Source organism: Trichinella spiralis (genome assembly GCF_000181795.1).
Source record: "Trichinella spiralis strain ISS 195 chromosome Unknown Scfld6444, whole genome shotgun sequence".
NCBI classification, from domain to species: Eukaryota; Metazoa; Nematoda; class Enoplea; order Trichinellida; family Trichinellidae; genus Trichinella; species Trichinella spiralis.
The window spans coordinates 1-1,107 of record NW_003533383.1 but is presented as its reverse complement, the minus strand read 5'-3'; the positions used below and the strand labels follow the sequence as shown (position 1 = coordinate 1,107).

The window sequence follows — 1,107 nt, the reverse complement described above, 5'->3', positions numbered from 1 at the left end:
CCCTCTAGAGGACGGTGGGATGGGATTACCTCCCTCCGGGGAGGTTTTTTTTTCAGGCAGGCAGAAAGGCACTCGGCCAAGATGGCTGGATCGTCGGACCCCCTCTCGAAACGGGTGCTGGAATCTTTCATCGAAAAGGTGGGAACATCCGCCCGTGGACCCGAAAAGTCATTGAAAGCTGCTCGGCGCGTCTTCCCCGAAAAAAACGGTACCAACGCTTTTTTCAGACGTACCAGAGCGGTGGGTGGAAAGAAATTTTCGGGAAACACTATTGGGAACGCCTGGTTGACAAACGGCCGTGCCCGCGGAAGAAATTTCATAATGGCTGTGAAATTCCGTTCCAACACCGCAGCCACCCGGGCCGAAAACCTACGAGGCCGCCCCGGCACGAAAGAATGCCGGTTTTGCAAGAGTGCCACCGAAACTTTGGCACACATTTGCCAGAGGTGTCCGGCAAATCACGGCTTGGTTATCCAGCGCCATGACGCAGTCGTAACATTCCTGGGGGAAGTGGCGCGGAAGGAAGGTTACCAGGTCATGATAGAGCCTAAGGTGTCAACCCCGGTCGGCGCGCTCAAGCCCGACCTCCTACTCATCAAAGCCGACACTGCATTCATTGTGGATGTAGGCATTGCATGGGAAGGTGGACGCCCACTAAAGCTGGTCAACAAAATGAAATGTGACAAGTACAAAACTGCCATCCCGGCAATTTTGGAAACATTTCACGTTGGCCATGCTGAGACGTACGGCGTTATTCTGGGCAGCCGCGGATGCTGGCTCAAGAGCAACGACAAGGCGTTGGCATCAATTGGGCTCAATATCACACGGAAGATGAAAGAACACCTGAGCTGGTTGACGTTTGAAAACACCATCCGGATTTATAACTCATTCATGAAAAAATGAGGTTTTTGTTTTCTTTTTTCCTTTTACCATTCTTGTTCCATTGTTGTTATTTGCTTTAATCCTGTATTTTACCGCCGGCAATTCCATTGTTATTATTACTGTTACTGTTATTATTGTTACTATTGTTTTTACTTTTACTTACTACTGTTATTATACTTTAATTCGTTAACTTACGTTATTGTTACCGACTACTTACTTGCTCTC

General features: G+C 48.5%; 1 protein-coding gene across 1 annotated transcript; it reads right to left on the bottom strand.

Annotated features, from left to right (window-relative positions):
• Nucleotides 1–29: 29 nt before the first annotated feature.
• On the bottom strand, nt 30–437 carry Tsp_12325 (conserved hypothetical protein; the record flags this gene model as incomplete). The annotated part of the gene is made up of 1 exon (XM_003366178.1): nt 30–437. A coding segment is annotated over exon 1 (408 nt), but the record flags the coding sequence as incomplete, so codon positions are not given.
• Between the last annotated feature and the right edge of the window lie 670 nt (nt 438–1,107).